General features: G+C 35.8%; 1 protein-coding gene across 2 annotated transcripts; it reads right to left on the reverse strand.

Annotated features, from left to right (window-relative positions):
- Positions 1–3,265: 3,265 nt before the first annotated feature.
- On the reverse strand, positions 3,266–15,656 carry ehd4 (EH-domain containing 4). Of its 2 annotated transcripts, XM_019087610.2 has the most exons (7): positions 15,307–15,656; positions 14,029–14,205; positions 11,868–11,965; positions 9,006–9,418; positions 7,395–7,559; positions 5,235–5,603; positions 3,266–3,686 (listed from the first exon to the last, which is right to left on the reverse strand). In XM_019087610.2, the coding sequence occupies exons 1-7, from the start codon at positions 15,534–15,536 to the stop codon at positions 3,507–3,509; spliced, it is 1,632 nt and encodes a 543-aa protein (XP_018943155.2). In that variant the 5' UTR covers positions 15,537–15,656; the 3' UTR covers positions 3,266–3,506. The 2 variants fall into 2 exon arrangements, with proteins under 2 accessions (XP_018943155.2, XP_018943153.1); XM_019087608.2 differs by lacking the exon at positions 3,266–3,686 and having other exon boundaries at positions 4,449–5,603; positions 15,307–15,655.
- Positions 15,657–18,092: the final 2,436 nt, after the last annotated feature.

Below are 18,092 nucleotides of genomic sequence, written 5' to 3' on the forward strand. Positions count from 1 at the left end.
GCCGTTGTAATGGACTGAAAGGGAGGGTAATTCTAACTCACCAGACCATGTGCTACATGAGGGGTAAAGGTTGCAGTCATATTCAGTATTTCATGCAATTCAGCAACACACACCTCTCTACAGGAACTAAAATTGCTGTTATTCAAAAAAGATTTAGTGCATGTTCAAGTTTCTATTGATTACGAACTTCAAAGTAAAGTCTTGGAGAAACAATTAATTTTAATTTGAAGAAGAAACATTTATTACATTCCCTTATTTCATTTAAAATGGTGTATATAACTTGCAAATTACATATTAACAGATGGTTGACTATTGTATATACGTCAAAGGCTCATTAATGTATAGGAAGCACCATTAAAAACCTTTATAAATGTACTTAAGTGTCTGGGAAACTTGAACAGAATGGCTTTAATCACATTTTACAGTAATCTTAACTTTACCTGTACATAAACACAATGATTTTTCATGTTTAAAAGCCTTAAGAGCAGGCCTCATGTCAAATAGTTACAGTCTAGTTCATGTAATCCACCTCTGAGCTGACAGAAACAAACTCTGTATATTAGTTCAAATGTACATATGGTTACAGTGACAGTGTTTAACATACATAATTACATTCATCTGTATTAGTGTATATACGGCATAAAGGAGTTTCATAATGACAGCTTTCATCATTCAATAGAAGTTCATATAAACACTAGGTTTAATTCAATGTTGTTTCTTACTGTCATTGTATATAACATTATTAATTATGTAAAAACTTTAATATATATACATAACATTTTATTAAAAACTTTTCTTTTTCTTTTTTTTAAATTAGAATGCAAAAAAAAGAGTTACACAACAATAACAATGAATTCACAATATTAAAAATAAATATTCGGGAAAGCGTGATACTGGAACACTAATGAATACTGAATTTGTAGAATGTTTTTGCTGGATTATTTTTAAAAATGCTCACAAATAGTCTATTTCACCATTTTGATGCAGTTCATATGAAAAGTGTACATTCATGGAAAAAAGACTATATTGTATTAATTTAATAGATATTCACACTGTGGGTATATATTCACTAAGGGTATATTCACACTGATGTTCTATTTAGCTTTCTATATCATCAAAGAATCCTAAACAAAATGTCACATGTTCCAAAAAATGTTAAGCAGCAAAACTGTTTCCAGCACTGGTAATAAATAAATATATTAGAATAATTTTTTGAAGGATCATGACTCTGAAAACTGGAGTAACAGCTGATGAAAATTCTGATTTGCATCACTGAAATAAATTATATTTTAAAGTATGTATTATATATGTATAAATAACCTCTGACACAGAGAAGAGTGAAAACTCCTCACATGACCACATCTGAACATAACGAAGCAAATGCACATTGACGGATAATCTTCTGTCTGTTCTGCAAAATGTAAACAGATGTAGGCTATATTTCTGCAAGCGTAAATACTGTGGAAATATCTATATTAATTGTGTCTAGGCAAAGGCATTCCTTCTGGAACAGAGCCAACGCGGGTTTGGAGGGTATTTATTTCATACTCTGTGACTATTAAATGTAAAAATAATATTTTATTTAATGTATAAGCAGGGGAGTAATGCACTCATTATTTTTGAGGGGGCACGAGTGGGGGGGGGGGGTCGTCATGTGACACACAGGAGCTACAAAAGCATATTGGAAAATTATTAAGCATTATTATTATTATTATTTTTTTTTATTTTTTTTTCATTTTTATTAGAAACATTCCCAGACGCATGAACTGTATCTTGAAATATCTCGATTCTCACCTTCATAGATTATGTTAGATAATATGTGATGGTCAAAGTAGCCTAATAATGTAATCTATTAACTATGCATAAAATCCTGTCTGTTTACTAAAGTAACAGATATGGGTGTCATGCCATAACATATTTTTAATACGACTGACTTTATATTAAATGTGAATATAACATTGAAAGTTAATGTGATATAAAAACGTTGTAAGTTAGACTACTAATCTTTCATTTTACAGAAAGAGAGCAAAGAACATTTTCACTGACAGCTGACAGACTTCTAGAGTTCAATCACTCTCAAAAAAATCCCATTAAAATCACTTAAACTGTTAACACTGTGAAATCAATATCTTATTTACAGATTCGTACACACATCTGCACTTTGTTGTTTCTGACGAGAGAATTCGCCAGAAAGAAGTATTCAGTCAGCGAGCGAGTGAAGGAACCACCGGCATTTTAGCGATGACTCACCTGAACACCTCTGATTGGTCATTGCATTCATAAGCTCAACAGAATCTTCTGTGATTGGTTATAATGTGCAGCGCTGTAAAAACGTGTCCTTCTCTGGCTCAGCGCCAGCCAGCAAACGCAGGTCTGAATTTAGCAGCTGATGATGACTCGCTGAACGTTCTCATGCCGGTGGGATTGTATCAAATCTAGAAAATATTAATTGGCTATTTTTTTGTCTTTTGGAAGCTGCATTCAAAATCCACTTGGCTCAAAATCTGTGCCCCCTCAATTTGAATGGGCCTGACGCCTCTGATAATTATAAGTTACACATACAACAAACTAATGTGGTATCGTGTACTGTAATTGAACGTAGCCTAAGCTATACCTGTTGAACCGTAGACAGCACACGCGGTGTTCATCTAATAAAGATCTTTATCGCAAGCAAACAATAGCCTTTGCATATTTGCCTTCAATTCAGTGCAGTGCAGGGAACTGAACGAATCATTCAAACTGATTCACGAACCAATTCACTGGTTTGCCAACTGGTTTGATCAAGCCTTTGAACAGAACCTACTCAAAAGAATGAATCATTTGCGAATGGGCATCGCTCATTTCCCAGAGAAAAGTAGACGGCGCGTTTGGAATAAACTGAAGCATTTATAACTTTTATTGCATTAAGATAAAGTAACGAGAGGAGCGTCGCACACAGTAACGAAGTACAGATTTTCCCCAAAAAATTTACTTAAGAGTAAAAGTACCCCTCTTTAAATATACTCCAAAAGTATTAGTTACCCAAGTATTAGTTACTACCCACCTCTGCACACTGTCAGAATGAGTGAAATGAATGGATGCTTCTGTGATAGTGTCATGTGTGTGTATTATTTTTGCCTGCTGTTATGCATACTTAACTGAAATTGTTATTTATTATATGTAATATAAAATTTAAAGCATTACATGATCTACAACTGCACTACCATCCATTTTGACATTTTGCAAGCACATGTCGAAATAACACAAGGTCAGTGACAAAATTTAAATGTAATCAATTACATGGGCTGTAATTTTAATATGTGTGTCTTTCAAAAATATGAATGAGTGCACGTATATTCAAACATACTTAATCTTGGGCATGTGAAAGTCACACATGTCTGTTGATGAAAGATGGCTTGACCAATAAAGCTTCATCCCTTTCAATGAAGAAAGACTTCGGTATTCAAAGGCCACTCTGTGCTAGCAGCTGGCTGATAAATATGCAGATATGAAGATGATCAATCCTCTTAGTTGTTGTACAAGATGTCTGCAGTGGGGTTCTTCCTGTGCGATGGAGGCACTAGGTGATTTGGTAGCTCTGTAGGAAGCTCAAATCCCTTTAGTTTGACTTTAATAAGATGCTGAGCCAAAGCAAATTCTTCATCATCCAGCATCCCGTCCTTATCACAGTCTGCCAGCTTCCAGATCTTTCCCAGTACAGTTTTCAAGGCTCATTAAAGTATAGGAAGCACCATTAAATACCTATATAAATGTACTTAAGTGTCTGTTAAACTTAAACAGAATGGCTTTAATCACATTTTACAGTAATCTTAACTTTACCTGTACATAAACACAATGGTTTTTCATGTTTAAAAGCCTTAACAGTAGGCCTCATGTCAAATAGTTACAGTCTAGTTCATGTAATCCACCTCTGAGCTGACAGAAACAAACTCTGTATATTAGTTAAAATGTACATATGGTTACAGTGACAGTGTTTAACATACATAATTACATTCATCTGTATTAGTATATATACGGCATAAAAGAGTTTCATAATGATAGCTGATTTCATCATTCAATAGAAGTTCATATAAACACTAGGTTTAATTCAATGTTGTTTCTTACTGTCATTGTATTTAACATTATTAATTGTTTATGTAAAATCTTTAATATATATACATAACATTTTATTAAAAAAGTTGTTTTTTTTTTTAATTAGAAGGCAGAGAATAGAGTTGGATGACAATCTCTCCAGCCTGACAATCTCAAAAAAAGTAATGAAGAAGCGTGATACTGGAACACTAATGAATACTGAATTTGTAGAATGTTTTTGCAGGATTATTTTTTAAAGTTTAGATGTTTCACATTTCTAAATGCTTGCCACTATAAACTACCATAACTCTTCACAACCTAGTCAGTGTAAGACAGAAATATTATACACAACAAAAAACTGGCAAAACTCAGAGCTGTTCAGTATAATGCTGTTATAAATTTGTACATTTAAACAATGGCACATAATTCGATCCAAAAAAATGTAACACCCAGTGTAAGAAAAGTGTATGTAGTATTTTTTGTAAGTAGTATTGAACATAATTTTAATTGCATCATGAAGCACAGAACTGCTCTCAATTTGCCCACATTAAAAATGCTCACAAATAGTCTATTTCAGCATTATGATGCAGTTCATATGAAAAGTGTACATTCATAGAAAAAAGACTATATTGTGTTTCAAAATTAATTTAATAGTTTAATTAATTTCACACTGTCAGAATGAGTGAAATGAATGGATGCTTCTGTGATCGTGTGTATATTTTTTGCCTGCTGTTATGCATACTTAACTGAAATTGTTATTTATTATGAAATGTAATATAAAATTGAAAGCATTGCATAATGATCTAAAACTGCACTACCATCCATTTTGACATTTTGCAAGCACGTGTCGAAATAACACAAGGTCAGGGACAAAATTTAGATGTAATCAATTACATGGGCTTCGGCAAGACTTCGGTATTCAAAGGCCACTCTGTGCTAGCAGCTGGCTGATAAATATGAAGATATGAAGATGATCAATCCTCCTGGTTGTTGTACAAGATGTCTGCAGTGGGGTTCTTCCTGTGCGATGGAGGCACTAGGTGATTTGGTAGCTCTGTAGGAAGCTCAAATCCCTCTAGTTTGACTTTAATAAGATGCTGAGCCAAAGCAAATTCTTCATCATCCAGCATGCCGTCCTTATCACAGTCTGCCAGCTTCCAGATCTTTCCCAGTACAGTGTTGGGCAGACGAGAATTCATCATCTCCTTCTTGGCATTGATGCCAGTTACCTTCCCATTCATAGGCATCAGTGTGTAGAAGATTTCATCGTAGCGATGTTTGTCGCGACTCACGATCCAGTCCTCAGTATCGGCCCCTGCACTGATACCCTCTCCATAACCGTGGTTAAAAGGCCCATCGGACGAGTCCTCGAATGCTCCACCCATTACCATCTGAGGAGGCTGTTTGCTTTCTTCCTCTCGGATCATGTTCATCAGACTTGAGATCTTGGTGGACAACATTTTGTCCACAGATTCAATCAACTTCACCTTAAAAGATGGGAACTTGCTGAAGTCGTAGTGTTGCAGTTGCTCCTGCATGTTAGTAGATGTGAGTTACAGAAGGAGACATTTTAATGTCTAATTAAAGTGTCTGTAATAACACAGCATAGACAACTGAAACACAATGGGTTAGATTTTTGTTTCATTATTCCTTATCATTTTTTATAATGTGTTTAAAGATCATGACTGAGACATTGATTTATAAAGTAAGGCCTAAACAAATGAGGCATCCAAGTACTGAAGATGTTATTTCAGTGATATGATGTCTAATTCTGGAGTGAATCAATGTTGCCTACAGTCTATTTAGAGCATGGCCTTTATCTTTCAAGAGCAGCCTGGAAACTGTCTGGTTGGAAAGTTCACTGAGAGCATGTGTGCAGTCAGTAATTATTAGCAATGTTATTATAGGTAATGACTGCTGGGTCATTCCATGTCCAACCAACCAAATTTCAGAACCGTACTCAAATTTTCGATTTCGTCAATATTTTTTCTGAAGAAAGATAAACATGTATAGTGATGAAAGTCCAAATATTAAATGCAATGGATGTATACTGAGTAGCTTACTATTTTTCTAATACTTTTCTAATACTATTATTCTAATTCTAATGACTAATTTTTACCTGAGATTCAGAGCCAGATTCAGAGGGGTGTACAAATGACTTTAGAAAGATGGCAGCATCAAGTTATTTTTACACAGAGATTAATAGGTCTGTTAGTAAAATCTGTTGACTTTATCCATCTTTGTTGCATTAAATGCCAGTGGTGACCATTCAAAACTGGGTAAAAGCACTTTTCATTTTTTTTTTCTCCAAAGTTTGCATGCCTGTATCTCAAGAAGTATTAAAGATATCTTAATGCCTTTTTAGATTTTGGGTCTCATTTGTAAAGGCCCTATTTAGTTAATTTCCAGAGATATTGGAATCTCAATATGGCTCCGGGAGTAAAATGTTAAATTATACACATTTTCAGTGGTCAAAAACCAAATGTTGGTCACTTCGCATACAAATAATACTTTGTTTCTTTTAAAGAGGAATGTCTGAAGAACAAATAATGTTCAAACTAGAAATGTATCTTGTTTTCATCTATCAAAACAAAAGTATCTATATGCAAAATAATTTTTCTAACAGACCTACCAATCTATGTGTAAAAATAATGATGCTGCCATCTTTCCCCACTGTACTCTGGCTCTGAATCTCAGGGGAAAATTGTCATTTTTATCCCCCTCTACGTAAATAGTCATCCATGATATTTTATATTTTGGCTTTCCTCACCATACATGACCACTGGTTGAGCTGACACGGAATAGCCCTGCTGTTTTTTTTATAGCAATTAAAATTCTGCATGCCTGTACGTTAAGTAAATATGAAAGACCCAAATGTGAGATGTATCCCCATTAATATCTGTAAAGTAATATGAAACTGCATTACAGCGCTTGACTGGAGTCTTGTTTTCACATATACTGTAATGCAATTTCTGATGTGGGCATAGAGAGTCATGCTAGGTAAACATCGTCAGGCAAGACCAGTAAAAGTGAAAGCACAGACTCTCTCTGCTCCTCAGACAATAGCAGGGCTGGGACTCAATCACAGCACTAACACACTGTACAAAATAAACATTCCTCAGATGCTCATTCATCTGCACCAGTACTTAACATAATCTAATAACCAGCAGTTGTTGGAAATTGTATTCATCCAAGAACAGCTAGTGTCTCTCTAAATAAAACAAACATCCTGGTTAGTTTTGTTTAGTTTGTAAACATATGTAGAAGCCATAATATAACATCTAATATTTACCCATGTTCTATTGACACAGGCCAAGTCTCACCTGCATTTTAGTGACTTTAGGGAAATCTCCAGGTGAGATGTGGTACTCTCTCTCCAGAATCTGATAGATCTCAGGCAGGTGGGCAATCAGCTCTTCCTTTTTCTTCTCTTTTCCAAACAGGGAAGGCATTTCCTTCTTCAAGTAGCTGATGATGTAAGCATGCACCTATAACACACGCAGCAGATTATCGGTAAGTTCATGAGGAGATATGGTGAACATGTGCTTCCTTATAGAATAATGTATACTGGAAATATAGGCCTACATTTAACATATCGATTTAAAAAAAATAGATGTGCTGCTAGGCATACATTTTGAAAATGATTTTAATAATAATAATAAATGATATATTATTGTTTATAATTAGCATAATAATAATAATCTTATTTTTTAGCATTATTTTTACATTTATGACATACAGCATAAGTTTAAAATAAAAAGCATGTTTAAAAGTTACAACCCAATTAAAGTCATTTAAGACCTCAAATTATATCACATTTAATTGTTTTTTTGTTACAATAAAATAAACACAGGATCAATATCACTATTATTATACTAAAGACAATTTTTCTCACACGACATGCACCTCCTGTTACTCTAGGCCAGTTACATAATCAAACACCTTCTGTGTGTTTACACCTTGGAAATGCCCTTGCCAAAGAAACATTCAAAAGCGTCTGTATTTACACAAACTTTTTCCTCAATATAGAGGAAGTACACCACCAGAGATCCAAATTAAGACTGGGCTTTTCCCTTTTAAGCCATGTTTATTCCTCTTAAGGATGACTGTTGACTCGAGGAGGACAGGAAAGGCGTAAACATGACGAGTGGCAAGACTAAGTGGGGTGGAGAGGTTAGGAAAAATAAGGGCCGTGCTCTCTTCAAGCCCGTTACACACATTCCTTTGTACCATGGAAAGGGACTTTTCTGGGCTTTTCCAGGAGATGGAGAAGGCATTTAACTGCATCACATGGCTTTAACATTACAGGAAGGCATGCACAGCGCTTCAGGATTCCTGTTTGCTGGACGTGTTTGGAAAATATTGCGGAAGAGATAAGACGCACTTTCTTTCATGGTTCCATGAGTGAATTGTTTATACGTCCATATTTAAGTGTTAAGGCACAACCAGGTTGTGTTGAATGGGGCTCATGTGGGACAGTGTGTAAGTTCATACAGTGCACAAAAACAATAGTAGTTGAACTAAGGTCAAACACAAGACAAAATAACAGACAATGAGCAGCGATGCTGGAAAGTTTGACAAGCGGCAAGGGATTATTAAAAATTAATATACTTAATATATATTAATAATAATTAACAAATAATATAAATACATCTACACTAAAAATATTAATATCTAATATGTATAAACATTATTTATAATTAACTAACTTTAACGAAAATACTAAAATAAGATTAAAATAATAAAATAGGCCTATAAGTATATAAAAATAATGCAACTATTACCATATAATAAAATTATATGACAGATCTCAGGTATAATATACACCATTTTATGCATTTAATTTTAACATACATACAATAACATCAATGACACTAAACAAATTTTTAAAAGTGTCAAAATGCACTGCTAAGTTGTGATGTTAAAACCCTTACCTTAGCAAGCCGAGCTCTTTTGACGAGGTCATTCAGCTTACGCAGGGCAGCGTTGCGAGGCAAACTCTGGATGTCTCTGAAGAGATCTTGTGTTTCAGCTTCAAACAGACGCCGGTTTTCTGCATTTTGGAGAGGTTTGGCCCAAAAAGAGCCGAGATAGACCCTCACCACCTCTGGAGTATTGATCACCTTCCCCAGCGACCACATCAGCGCACCATAAACTCGCATCATCTGCTGAGTGTCCACCTGGTCAGCCTTGTTCAGCACCACACGGATTTTGTCATCCTGCCCACGGAAAGCTTTGATCGCTTCAGAAAACTCATCAGATATGTCTAGCTTATGGGCGTCAAAGAGGAGAATGATACGGTCCACTCGCTCTCCAAACCAGCGCAGAACCTCTGAGAAATCATAGCCTGTGGGGGAAATATGTCAATAGAACAGAATTAAAATGTACTTCATTGCCTTGCTTGTAAGAGAAAACAAATCGAGTGTACTGCATTCAGTACACACCATAGAGATAGTAAAACGATAATAAAAACACAATTAAAAAACATACACAATACTGTATAATAAAGGAATTTTTAACCCCAAAATCCTTGAAGTAGATTTTAAGTTAACATTACATTAATTTAACAATGCAGGTAAACAAATAAAATATTTCATTTATATAATATATTTTAATTCTACATATCTATGATTAAATTAAATATTTGCTTTTCACAAACCCATGTTTGGGAAACCTTAAAATAGAATATAAATATGCATAATAAATATTATCAATAATAATAAGTTTATTATTATTATAAACAAACAAACAAACGTAAAAATAAAATACAAAGATCCAAGACCAAACTCACTCATGGAAACATTCTACACAAAGAATTCATTTGAAATTGCTTTTTTACAGCCGGAAAATGTGTTCAACTGTCAACACTTCGTGCATAAATAATGGTTACACCTTTTTTTCTGTAGCTGGAAGAAAGGGGTATAGAAAGAGAGAAGGACATAAAGATCAGCTTTCAAGCCTTGTGCACAGGTCACTGATCTGTCATGACCACAAGAACCTCATAGAGACAGGGACACCACTTCAGTTCTCTTTCACATATAGCTCATTATAAACCAGTGCAAATTCAGATTTTAAAGCAATGAGATCCAGGTTATCCAACCACCCAACAGTCATGAGGAAATTACACTGTTCCAACAACAACGGCATGGATTACGCATTGCTATAAAAATTTTGCAAAAAGCTCTGCCAAGATTTTACAAAGGAGGAGCTCAGTGCTTAGAGAGTGGGAACCATCGGTGCTGTTCCATGTAAAGCAACTATGTACAGAAGAAGTACTCTAAATTAACTTTTTATTCTGACTTAAAATCTACATAAATGTAAAATGAAACATCCATGTCTTGGCTACTATACCTAGTTACCATTTATTTTAGAATATTAGCCATAGTTCAACTTAATTGATCCTACAGTGTGATGAATAGTCCAAACTTCATGCATTATAATTATAAAAATCAACAATATACTGTTTAAAATTGTAGAAAAAAAATAGATGGTTGTTGCATGTCTCACCAGACGTTGTCAACTTACCAGCATTATTTCCCATAAATATTTAATCACTTTTATAAAGAGCAGCCTAAATATAAATATTCTGCTCATTTATAATATTTAGAAACTGGAAAATTTTAAAGCAGGCATAACACAACTGTCTGGGTGTAAAATTCAGTAATTTTCACATTTTGAAAAATTCATAGTTGTATTCAAAATGAAATATGATTAATGCATAAGGTTAATGGTGCATCGTGAGATGTGTCAGAGACACTAACATAAGAGGAATGCAACCTCAGCTGAGTGGAGCTAAAGCAGGAACAGATGTGGAACGCCCATGCACATTGTTATCCCTCATGGCCGAAGCTGTGGCCGTACATTTGTGCTGTTCTACATTTGTGCTACCAGGCCTAATTTGTAGTCTGCAGACCCTCTGAGTCTGCATACACCCGCGGTGTACCTCTGCTGCCATGCATTTTCATAGATATCACTTGTGCAGCATGAATAGGCATATCTCATATCTCATGACTGATACAAATTTCTTGGCCACGTCTCAGAAGTGCTCTGCCGCCTTAGTTAAAAAAAGTTAAACAAAGCATGTAGCAGCTTGTTTTGTTAATTGATTAGCTAGTAACACATAAACACCAGCTACATGCTGAGGTACCAGTATGCTGATATAAACCCTGAAGTGTATTTGGCAAGCTAAATTCATGCTTTTAAAATGAGGGAAAAGAAAGTGAGAAATGCTGACTTCGTAACACCACAGACTCATTACGGTTTCCAGCGTGTCTGCTAGTGTCAAGTAATGGGAGACAGGGATGGAAACGACAGAGGAAATTTACAATGAAACAAGCCAGATCTGGTGACTAAAAAGAAAACTACTGACTAAAGCATTATGATTGTTCCTTATACTGGGAACATGAGCTTCAGTCCTCCACTGCTCTGCTCTAATGCATCACATCAAGTGGGAAATTTTCAATGGGAAATAGTCACAGAGACTCCAGTATGAAGAATTCTGCCAAGACTAAACAGAAGATTTCACATCATATTGGTCATGTGACATTCTCTTCCCTTTACTAAGCATTCAATTGTGACTAGCTTTACCTTGACAAACAGATCTTCTCTAATAAGCATCTTTGAAGGAGCACTTGAGAAGAATCAGGTATATTTGAGGGTGTCTGTTTAGTAATTTGATATCCCACTGCATGTGTGTGGCCATGTGACAGAGTCCGGCCTTTGTTTGTAATACAATACTACAAAGACTACAGAGTGAACATTCTCCTGTACAGTAAACACTCACTGCAGCCACTGACCTCTGCTTATGCGTTGCTTCTCGCCAGACAAGATCCCCGGAGTGTCAATAATGCTAATGCTCTGCAGAACTTGGTTGGGCATTTGTGAGCAGATGAACCTGGTGAGACAGATGGAGAGAGTTCATCACCTCATGTTATCACCAGAAATGCTGGTAGTATCACTACATTTGGTGGATGACTCATTTGATCTGAGTCATCGGAAAATATAGCAGCTGAGAAACATTTTCTCTCTAAATTCTTTCAAAGAATAAAGCTTGAAACAAATAATAAACTATAGGAGAATAAAATACCAAATAAGTAAAAGCCACTTTATAAAAACAAAAGGAGACTAACGTGCTGTATATTTAACTTCAGATTAAACAGGGCTTACTAAAAAAATAAATGTGGTCACATTTACCATTGCTCTGTGAAATTTCACAGAAGCTGTACTTCATGTATTGCTAAACCACTAACAGTGGAACTTTTTTTGCCCACATAATTTTGGCAGTATTTTGTTAATGTGACCACATATTAACAGAGGCAAACTTTATATAAAAAAAAAGAAATGAAACCTAAAAAAAAATTCACCCTGAAGACAATGCTGAGAAGGCCAAAGAGGGGTTTTAAAGGGTTTTAAACATGTTTATTGAGGTGGATGAACTACTGGACAGCAGTAAATTACTCCACAACCTTGGGGCAATGAGTGTATAATACATTCATAATGTTTATAAAACTATTATTTAATCTTCATGTGAGGGAATATTATAGTGATTGCAACAATGTCTCAAGTGAGTTTGAGGATGTCTTTTTTATTTGAATAAAACCTTAGAGGATATTGCAACATCTGTAAGCAAACATCACCTGTCAGCTGCAAAGCAGAAGGACACGCTTAGAAATAGAGGAAGAAGCATTTGACCAAGTTTCATTTTCAAGAAAATTACACATGCAGTGTGCCAGTATATAAAAGCGAGGAGAGAATAAGTAAAAGAAACTGCTGTGCCCAAACGTGCCATCACATGACGCACAACAGGGTCCACAGGAAACAAAGTGCATTGTTTTGAGGTTCCTTTGGAGGAGAGGAGATGTTCTCTGTCAAGTGTGCCTTTGACCTCTATAGTGGTGAGTGACAAAGAAGTACTTACCAATTTCCCCTCCACATAAATATCCAGCAAACAGGAAAAAAACCCTTTGTTTAACTGTCTAGGTACTAAAATTAAACATTAAAACTTGTGGAAGCTCATACAACAGCAATAGTTACCTAAAAGGAGAAGTAACCAAGCCCCTTTACACAGTTTTTGAGACACTTTGTTTGTGGAAAAAATTTGCCTGTAATAGAAAAGTGTGTGGCGTGAGAGGAAAATAAGAAATGAATGAGCAGCAGAATGAGATGGGTAGAAAAACATCTTAACCTGTTAAGAGTGTAAAGTGATTGTGATATAATATATAGTGTGAAAGCATGGTCTTTTTATAGTTAAACTGTAAATCTTAAACTGTACTTAGGCCATTCCAGAGAGTTTTCCATATCTTATACCACTGCCAGAGCAAGATAATGGAAAATCCTTGTTTTGGCAATGGCCCGGGCAAGAGGGACATCCGTTTCAGAAAGTAGCGAGTAAGAATATGTGCCCACATCCTAGAATTCCCTGCTTTATGGCATGATGTCTAACAACTATACTCCTGCCTCAAGCTTGACTGAACAATGGAATATTGTGTTATTAATTGATTCAGCCCCATTTTACTTCTTCAGAGGTGTTGAAGGGTTAGATCACCCAAAAATGTGTAAAAGTGCACTAGTTTTAGCCGCAAGATCAAACTTGTGCTTTATATGCAATTTAAATTTATAATGACTTGTATTAAACCTCTTGAATCATATATATTACTTTTACAATCTCTTTTAAAGCTCACTTTTTAGGTGGAGGGACAGAAATCTCTGTTTTCATCAGAAATATCTTCATTTGTGTCTCAAAGTTAAATGACATTCAGAGATGATTGACAGTCTTCAGTTTGAAACAACCTGAGAATGTGTAATTGGTGACCATTTCCATTTTAAGGTGAAATTACCAAAATTCCAAGATTTAAATATTTTGGGCAAGCAAAGAGCCTCTTGATTGAAATACTAGTCATAATCACTAATGCTCAAATCTAAAGAGTAGGGATCGGGCTCTTGATATTTATTATTTACCTATTTAAGAAGGCATTTCCAAATGCATTGAGCTTGCGGAAGGGTTTCTTGGGGTCCACAACCAAGGCATTTCCAGGAACAATCCCCTCGTTCTCATTGTACATCACAGCTATGAATCCATCCGTGGTTGGTTCAGGGCCAATTCGCATTCCTGGAAAATCTTGCTCCAGAAGATACCTCAGGAGGAAGAGGTTAGGTATTAACAAACCACTACTTAGTCAACTGGAGTGACATGATCATGCGACAGCACATGCTAACAACAAAATGTCATGGTTGGGTGAGAAAAAAAAAACGAATGAAACAAATGCTGCAGCGATTTATTTAAAATGCTACCCAATAGCCTTTAGGTTGAGACAAATATACATCCAAGCTGATCAAGGATCAAAGCTAAACAGTGGCACTAAACACTTGGACAAATGCTAGAATGTGAAAACAGACCTATTCATCAGTCTCACTCTTCCTGTAACTCCCTAGCAATAGCATAGATCCCTACCACGTCCTGCCAGCGGATGAGAAAGTGTCAAAGGTTTCCAAGCAAAGAAACACACATGGCTTGTCATTAAAATCTATGAGTGACATAAGGGAACTATGAATCAGACTGCATTCATTGTTAAATATGGCTGAATTACTCCTTTGTGCAAATGTGTAATTTAAGAGACATAAAAACCATTTTCTCTCGAACTCATATACTTAGCAACTTATTATTCATTCAACTGCAATAGTGTTTAAACAGTCTTAAATATCCATCATTTTCAAAAATGACCTTATGTTTATCATTATAAATGGCTGATTTGGTAATGAGCCAGTTCTAGTTTGAGAGGAGCTCAACATGAAACAGAGCTATCGGATTTTCTCATTCATTCAGAGACCGTGTAGAATAGGACCTGATGAGCAACAGCACAGACATCAAAGCTAAATTGTATTGACCAGTGAAAAGCCAATAAGAAGAATAATGATGCTTTTATGAGTTGTTTACATACTCTCCAGCCTTCTGCATCTTTTCACAGATGAATGGACTATGTGAGCTGGCATGAGCTGTTTTTACACACACCCTTGCCAGGGTTTACAGCAACCACAAAGAGCTGACTGTACTGAACTTCACACGTGTACATGCCGTTCTTTGGGAAATTAAATAAGTACGTGAAAAATAAATTCAATAAATATACTTGTGTCTAATAATAGTGTGATGGGTTTCTTGACTTGCTAGAAATTACAATAGAAAAGTATACTACTTAGTATTTTGCTGACACACACCCATTTGTCAAAGCCATCCATTACCTGATGAAAGTGGTCTTCCCTGTGGAGTACTGTCCGACCAGAAGGACCATAGGCTTGCTCTGGAAGTCCGCCTCCTCCAGCGCCGGTGAGTGGAAGTCATGGAAGAGGTAGGTCTCCTCCAAAGGCAGAAGTTTTTTAGTATAAAGATTCTGAAGTCCTTCAATCACTGTTTGAAACATGTCTCCCTCCTTGTTCCTTCCACCCTGTTCCTTATTTACCCAAGTGAACATGTTGCCGTTCCTCGCAGAGCTCTCTTTTATACGTGATGCAACCTTAGTTCCCTTTTTAAATGCGAGGAATTTAAAACTGTACCAGGGGTGTTAATATTTTTTATTTTTTTTGTATTAGTATTGACACTAGCCCGTCAACCGGCCTCTGCGCGGACTGTCCAGCTGTGTGCGTCGCCGTGACCTCACCTGTATCCTTTTATGTGACGCTCTCTTTCTCGTGAAGCTGGTGATGTGAATATTCATGAGCTGGAGTCAGTGACGCGCAGTTTCACGCTGGAGAGTTCCCGCTGCTGAGGGCGGAGTGGCCGCTGGCTGCTGGGACTTTTCGGTGGAAACGAGAAGGGTAGGAACCAAATTGCTGACATGGAGAAAACCAAAATCCGCAATTTAAGAAATGAAATGCTTTCTCAATGTCATCCCGCAGTACATAATATAAGCCTAACTGAAATTGTTTGACACAGCGCCGCAGGACATTTTAAAGAACTTTTAAAGAAGCATTTTAAAACAAATTTTGACAATGCAGATAAACGTATTAACAGTATATCCGTTTTGTATACATCCATTATGAAGTTGCGTAAGTGTACGTTGTTTCACTGAGACCGATATTTCCCGTTTTGTTATGTTAACTCAGCAGACAATGGGAAGTCAGGCTTGTACATTTACGCCACCTAGTGGTCAGCCATGAAATAACACAGTACTCTGTTTAATACAGGCCAAATATCAATAATAGAAACTCACGAGGGTATTGGCAAAAATGACACAGAAAGTGACCTAAAAAAAAAAAACCCCGCGCCTGCAGTGAATCCCTGTTTTTTAAATCTGTTATCTAATATTTTATATATTTCATAATATTTTATTCTTTATTCTAGCATTTGACATATATTGAGAACACGAGTTATGTTTAAAAATGCTCTTTGCTCCTTCATTTAAAAAAAGGCGTTAAAAAATGGCGTTTATTACAACCATAAAAATGATATACATGTCAAAATAGGTGTGGTTTAGGTGGACTTGTTGTCAGCTAGGACGGGTCTAAACTCTAAATAATAATTCGTTTTTTGAAAGCTGCATTGTTTATTTCCAATTCAAAGGTTATCAGATTTTCCTAAATACTTAATGTCATTAGTCTGGTGTAAATTATTGTTTAGACCTCTTACATATAAGCTCTTATTAAACCTAAGAAATAATAAAAAAAATTGTCCAATATTAAATAGATAAATTGATACTTTTTCCAAGCAAGACATTTGCTTAACTGCACACTGAGGAATAAAAGCAGTCGCAGAGCCTAAGGTGAGTTCAAGTTCTCCTGAGGTTAAAAAATAAATTAATCAATCAAGTACTTCAACTTCACACATCAATAAAAACAGAATCCAGAATATTTTCCAACATTTTTTTATTGATATATTTTACAGATATTACACATTCAAACAATACTTGTGCAAAAACCATCCCTACCATGAAAAATGATCTGGATTATTGTATGTGTCTCTGGCAGCATGGCTGGACACATAAAGGCGTAAATTCAGACTGTTTTAAAAAATAAAATACAAAACACAAAAGGACAATAGATTCTGATGCATAGCATCTATTAATTAGAACATTACAAAAAATAATGTGTCAAAGTGGTAAACGCAGAAAAGGTTAAGTCATGTAAGAATAGGTTTTACATGCATAAAAACTGAGGTTTTGCTTTTTGACAATGGAACCCTTGCAGGGTCACTGTTTAGTGCCGATGTAGTCCTTCATGAATGCTCCTTAGTCAGGTCCTTTATATCTACTATACAGAAACACGTCCACCTCTGCCCGCACAAACAAGACTTTCTAATCCCAAAACTCCTCTCAACATCAACTGTCCATCAACACACCACTACAACACAACAGATGTCAGTTCCATATTTGCATATTGTACAAAACCACCAATACAAAGCTTGTCAGGATTACCAAACAGGAAGGGTTACCTTCCAGACTTAAAGGGATACTCCACCCCAAAATGAAAATTTTGTCATTAATCACTTACCTCCATGTCATTCCAAACCCGTAAAAGCTCCATTCGTCTTCAGAACACAATTTAAGATATTTTGGATGAAAACCTGGAGCCTTGAGACTGTCCCATAGACTGCCAAGTAAATAACAGTGTCAAGGTCCAGAAAAGGTATGAAAGACATCGTCAGAATACTCCATCTGCCATCAGACAGCAATCTGGGTTATATGAAGCAACGGGAACACTTTTTGAAAACATAGAAAACAAAAATAAATGCTCTTCTGTATCATCCGCGCCACAAGGATGCGCTGTTTCTACGTGTATTTAGCTTTGATTAGAAAGAAAACAGCGCATTCTTTTGGCACGAAACATAAAAAAAAAAACAACAAACATACATATATATAGACACACACACAGACTACAAACAAATTAATTTAATAAAAAAGTAATAATTTTTTTTTCACTTAAAAAAAAAAAACCTTTCCTCTCACGTCATATAAACCAGATTGCTGTCTGATGGCAGATGGAGTATTCTGACAATGACTTTCATACCTTTTCTGGACCTTGACACTGTTACT

Source organism: Cyprinus carpio, chromosome B17 (assembly GCF_018340385.1).
Source record: "Cyprinus carpio isolate SPL01 chromosome B17, ASM1834038v1, whole genome shotgun sequence".
NCBI classification, from domain to species: domain Eukaryota; kingdom Metazoa; phylum Chordata; class Actinopteri; order Cypriniformes; family Cyprinidae; genus Cyprinus; species Cyprinus carpio.